The sequence below is a fragment of the Dipodomys ordii genome, unplaced genomic scaffold (genome assembly GCF_000151885.1).
Source record: "Dipodomys ordii isolate 6190 unplaced genomic scaffold, Dord_2.0 Scaffold68, whole genome shotgun sequence".
Classification (NCBI taxonomy): Eukaryota; Metazoa; Chordata; class Mammalia; order Rodentia; family Heteromyidae; genus Dipodomys; species Dipodomys ordii.
In genome coordinates this window covers 4,593,109-4,599,108 of record NW_012267284.1, presented here as the reverse complement: position 1 = coordinate 4,599,108, position 6,000 = coordinate 4,593,109, and the positions used below count along the sequence as shown (strand labels likewise).

At 51.2% G+C, this 6,000-nt stretch overlaps 1 protein-coding gene across 1 annotated transcript in view; it reads left to right on the top strand.

Annotated features, from left to right (window-relative positions):
* The window catches only part of Tnrc18 (trinucleotide repeat containing 18), a 79,473-nt gene that overhangs the window by 40,348 nt on the left and 33,125 nt on the right, over window positions 1–6,000 (top strand). Inside the window, exons 12-14 of the mRNA XM_013023387.1 lie at window positions 3,126–3,301; window positions 4,377–4,513; window positions 4,707–4,835. Coding sequence (XP_012878841.1) covers window positions 3,126–3,301; window positions 4,377–4,513; window positions 4,707–4,835 — 442 coding nt within the window. The remainder of the gene's footprint in view (window positions 1–3,125; window positions 3,302–4,376; window positions 4,514–4,706; window positions 4,836–6,000) is intronic.

Genomic DNA, 6,000 nt, shown 5'->3' with positions numbered 1-6,000 from the left:
AAAAAAGCCAGAAGTGGTGCTGTGGCTCAAGTGGTAGAGCGCTAGCCTTGAGCTGAAGAGCTGAGGGACAGCGCCCAGGCCCCACAACCAGACCCCAAAAAAAAGAAAACACTGTTGCTCCCAACAATTGGGGGCCTGAGTTAAAGCAAAGGACGCTGGTGTGGTACATGCTGCAGCCACATGGTCCACACCTCCCGGGACGGCCCCTGGCTCTTAGGGGGCCGCAAACCCCCCTGTCTCCCTTCCTTCTGTGATGTTGGAGATTGAACCCTGGCCCTTGTACATGCTGGGCGAGCAGGTACTCTATCACTGTAGCCATGTGCCCAGCCTTTTTGGTTTTAATTTTCAGATAGGGTTTCATGATATCCCCCGACCTTGAGCCAAGATCTTCCTACCCCTGGCTCCTGAGTAGCTGGGAGGATAAGCTTGTGCCTCAATGCCCAGCTGAATTGGAGACTTCCACATCTGTAGGCTGGCATTCTCTCTCCCTCCCTCCCTCCCCCCCCTTGCTTTTCCTCTTCCTCTTTCTCTTTTTCTCTTTCTATGGCCATGCAGGTCCCAGACACCGTTTTTTTCCCCTCATCTCCACTGTCCCCTCGTTGAGAACGCTAATAGTCATGTTGAATTGGGACCCTGCCTCACAAGCTGGAGAGACCCTGTCACTAATTCCCAGGCCACATTCTCAGGTAGCAGGTTAGGTTCCAATTTAGTAACTTGGGGGCACAAGTGAACCTGTCAACACTGGCCTGGTGGCTGCTCTGGGTAGCTCTGTCGCGGGCCTCAGCAAGGAAAGAGGTGGACAGGTCACCTGTTATAGCACAGAACAGCAGATCAAATACCCTGCCATATTGAGGACCCTAACCACGCCCTGGTGGTCCAGGGGCAGCCCTGTAAGGTGGGCTGGCCGGCTGTAGCTTAAGCTGGTAGAGCTAATTCCTGTGGCCTCAGTTTCCCTAAGGATATATACAAGTAAAACCAGAGGGATGACTTTGCTTCCAGGTGACAGTATTAGCAGCTACAGCTGCTTTCTTTTTTGCCAGGACTGGGGTTTCTTGCTTTGCTTTTTCCACTTAAGGCCGTCCCTTGACCAGGAGAGGCTCTTTGCTGGTTAACTGGAAATGAGAGTCTTTCAGATTGGTCAGTCTAGGCTGGTTTTGAACTGAGATCCTCAGATGTCAGCCTCCTTGGTTAGTAGCTAGGATTACAGGCTTGAGCTACCAGTGCCTGCCTGGCAGTGATTATCTCTGGTTGTCAGTTACAGTTTGGGGGAGTGCTTCTGACACCTAGTGGTAGAAAGCAGGTACTGCACAGCGCTCTGACTGAGAAGCCCCAAAGTTCATGTTCTGACCAACTCTTCAAGTCCATCTTTGGGACCTTGGATGACTGATGGTGGATGCAACCCTTTTCTTCTTCTTTGTGTGGGGAATGGTGACACACAAAAATACTCATAAGTAATTTCATTTAATCTTCTGGTCCTTGGTATTGAACCGGTGGCTTCATGCTTGGTTAGGCTAGCGCTCTACCAGTTCTGTTATATTTTTACATCAAAGGGGAAAAATGTCAATTTAAAATGCAACATTTTGAGCCAGGCACCAATGGTTCACATCCGTAATCCCAGTTATCTGGGATGCTGAGATTTGAGGATCAAAGTTTTAGTATATGTGCTGCCGAAGCGAGCACTGAGGATCAAAGTTTGAAGCCAGCTAGGGCAAGAAAGTCTGTGAGACTCTTTGCTCCAGTTTAACACCAAAAAGCCAGAAGTGGAGCTGTGGTTCAAAGCCAGCTCAGGCAAGAAGTTAGCAAGATTCTCATTTTAACAAGCTGGACATGGTGTCCTGCACCTGTTATCCCAGCTATGTCGGAGGCAAAGGTAGGATAGAGGATCGTGGTCTGAGGCCAGCCTTTTCTAAAAAGAACTAAAGCAAGCAATGGCCACAGCTCAAGTACAAAAACTCCTGCCTAGCAGTGCCAGGTCCTGAGTTCGAGCCCTGGTATCACCAAAGAACATGAGACACAGGAAACAAAACAGCACACCTTCCATACCAATTCTGAAGTCCAGACACTGAGACACTGTGGCTCATGCCTGTAATCCTAACCACTCAGGGAGCTGAGATCTGAGGATCTTGTTTGAAGCTATCCTGGCAGACAAATCTGAGAGACTCATCTCTTATTAACCAGCAAAACAGCCAGAAGTGGAATTATTATAGAGCACCGATCTTGAGTAAAAAAGCCAAACAAGAACATTAGGCCCAGAGTTCAAGCACCAGCACACACTCTCTCTCTCTCCACACACACACACACACACACACACACACATGTGCATGCGCACACAACACACTGAGCAGAGAGCAGCTCAGTGTGACAGATGCCAGGTATTGATCAGTTCCTTTTAGTATTTACATAGGATGCCCATGCATGTCAGGAATTTTGGGGCATGAATAAACGTTTCTGGAATCATCTGGCAGAAGCTGTTGCCAGGGAGGGGGTGTGTGTGTTGGGAGTAGGTTTTTTTTTTCTTCTTCACACCTGTCTTTGTGTTCCTGTCCTCAGCTCCGATCTCGGGAGCTTACACAGGGAGCTGTGTGAATTCACTGTGGAGAAATTCAGCTCATGGCCATATACCAGTGGCTCGCGCCTGTAATCCTTAGCTACTCAGGAGGCTGAGATCCAAGGATTGTGATTCACAGCCAGCTCTGACAGGAGAGTCTGTGAGACTTATCTCCAATTAGCCACCAAAAAGCCAAAAGTAGAACTGTGGCTCAAGTGGTAGAGCACTAGCCTTGACCAAAAAAAGCTCAGGGAGAACACCCAGGCCCAGAGTTCAAGTCCCAGGACATTCCCCACCCCCCAAAAAATAATACAGTTCCTGGGAGTCAGCCACAGTCTTGGGAAGAGCCTATCAGCCTTCCGTGACTTTGGAAGTCTCCAGTTTCCTGTGCACTGTCCTGAATCTCAGCCTTAGTCCAGGTGGCTAGGGTGGCTGTGTCCTGGGGCCTGCGCTGGCTCTGAGCCTCAGCCTTTTCCCTTGGTGGGCCCGAGTGGCTACATGCCTGCCTGAAATTACTGGGCTGGGACCTGGCCGCGGCCCCTGCACCTGCATTGGCTCACCAGCCTCTCCTCTGCAGGCACTGAGGTGGGCCTTCCCGTGCGGCCCTCCCTGGAGAGCCTCCTGGCCGCCAGCAGCCACATGCTGAAGGAGGTGCTGGACAGCCCCTTTGTGGACCCGCTCAAGAACTTGAGGCTTCCGCGGGAGCTGAACCCCAACAAGAAGTACAGCTGGATGCAGAGGAAAGAGGAGCGGGTGAGCTGTGCTGACAGTCTGGGCATTTTTGGGGGAGGGGGGGGAGAGCAGGGAGGGGTAAGATATACCATCTTGCTTGGGGTCAGAATCTTGACCTGAGTCTAGTTTACTTCACTGGTGGGCTTTGTGGTCCTAGGCAAAGTTGCTTTTCCTCTGAGCCTTAGCTTATCAGTCAGGTGAGGTTTGATGGGTGGGAAGAAAGCAGCCTAGGAGCTAGGTCTGACGCTGCCCCATGCCATGCATTGGGCTTCCCGCCAGCACTGCCTGCCATGAGCCCCTGGGTGCAAATAACAACTTCCGTCTTTATTAACTGAGCCCTCTGGACAGACCAGGCCCTGTTTTCCTTTTTCTTTCTTTCTTTTTTTTAAATATAATTTTTTATTGAAATTAAGTGATTGCATAAATTTCACAGACTTCACAGTATTGAGAGATAGTGATACTTAAAGCTGCAAACACATTTTAATCTTCACAAGGCAATAGTCTATAATATTTGTGAATTCTATGAACTTTCACAACACAGCTGTTTTACATCTCTTTCCTTTTGCTTAGTGTAAGCTGTTCCCTCTTTCTCATTCCCTCCCTCCCATCACTGCCCTGGAGTTGTTTAGTTCATTTTCACCCATGTCCAGTGCAGCTGATGGGTCTCTCTGTTGTACGTTTTCCCCTGTCTCCCTCTGATTCTGTGTCTTCCTCCTAGCTTTCCTCAGATGTGCGCATATATATATATATATATATATATATATACACACACACACACACATATATACCATATATGTGGTCAAGAACATGGAGTCATTTAGGAATGATATGACAAATTGAGTGGAAGCCCTTTGTGTCTCAAGTCCTGTTTACTTTGTCATATCTCTTTGTAATGTTGGATTTAACATATCAGGGAGACCATGTGAGGCCCTGTTTTCGGTGTGGCACCTGACTCGGTGCTGACACTGCTCTCCGAGTTGGTAATTGGGGAAGGAGGCAGAATCCTTAGTTCTTAGAGGAAGTTGTAGGATTTGAGGACTTTGCAAGCATTCCTATGTGTCTTCACACCTCTCCTTTCTCCCCTGATGTCACCCAGATGTACGCCATGAAGTCCTCCCTTGAGGACATGGACGCCCTGGAGCTGGACTTCCGGATGCGGCTGGCTGAGGTCCAGAGGCAATACAAAGAGAAGCAGCGGGAGCTGGTGAAGCTCCAGCGACGCCGGGACTCAGGGTGAGTGCAGCCCGGCCCCGTCGGGCAGTGGCAGGCAGGCAGGCAGGCAGGCAGGCGGGCCTCGGGGTTGTTAGGTCGGCCGTGGCAGCCGTCAGGTGTGCGTGGATCTGCGTGAGTGGTGTGTGTGCAGTGCATGTGCCCTCTGTGCCCCGCCTGCTCCACGCTCACAGCCCAGCCTGTGATTCTTTTTAAGGGACAGGCACGAGGATTCCCATAGGAGCCTGGCACGCAGAGGCCCTGGCAGGCCACGGAAACGGACCCACACCCCGAGCGCCCTGTCGCCCCCCTGCAAGAGAGGGAGGAGCCACAGCAGTAGCAGAAAGTAAGGCTGGCCCCTCGGCGGGTCGGGGACTGGCACCGAGCTCAGAGGGGAGGAATAGGGCCCCCCCACCCCCGCAAGGTGCCTGCGTGTGGCACCAGGAGACCTCAAGTCCCTGGGCTCTTGACTCAGAGAGCCCAGCCTGCCACCTGGGCCAGGAGGAAGGGTGAGCGAGTGAGCCATTTAGGGGAGCAGAGCTGGGAGGACAGTGCTGGAGAAGAGACTGTCCTGTGCTATGCCCAGGCCTACCTGCCCACAGCCAAGAACTGCTTCCGGCCCCCTTCTAGGCCCTCCTCCCTGCCAAGGGACTGCCAAGCAGCCAGCCCTGCTGGCTCCTCCTGCCTCCTTGTGCTGTCATGTAGTTCCCTCTGCTGCACAAGTCTCTGTCCAGGGCTACTTCCTTCAGCCGGGAGGGACAAGGTCCCTCCATGGGCTCTGGGGTTACCGTGGGGACCAGATCCTCTGGGGGGTGACAGAGCAGCCCCTCTGGAGGTAGTCTTCAGTGCCGGCTTGCCATCCAGGGCTGAGGTTCTGTCCCAAGTGGCTTTGGTCTTCCTTGTGTGTCATTAGAGGGCTGTGGAGGAAAGGGGTGGAGCATTTGTAGTAAAGACACCAAGGGTATGTAGACACAGGCAGCCTTGGGGCCTCCAAAGGTGCATAGTAGGATGCATCAGACATTCCAGGAGCAAAAGGGTGCCATGGTGCTGCAGGACTTAGCATTAATCTCCTTGGATGCTCCTGACAGGAGAACGGGGATGAGCTTCTACTCAAGGCCTCACAGTGTTGTTGAACTTTCAAAAATTTTTTAATTTATTTTATTTTTATTTTTTTGTTCAAGCCTGGCTCTCTACCACTTGAGTCACAGCTCTACTTCTGGCTTTTTGCTGGTTAATTGGCATTTCATGGTTTTTGTCTGCCTCTGGTCTAATATCCTCAGATCTCAGCTTCCTGAATAGCTAGGATTACAAGCATGAGCCACTGGCGCCCAGCTCAAATGGGCTCGATCTTAATTCCTTTTCCCACCCTGGTGGATTTCCTTGGCATTTATGATTCTTGTTCTTGGCATATTTTTGTGAAGCAGTATCTGTTTAAGGGCGTGTGTGTGTGTGTGTGTGTGTGTGTGTGTGTGTGTGTGTGTGTGTGTAAAAATGCATGACAGGCCAGCAGA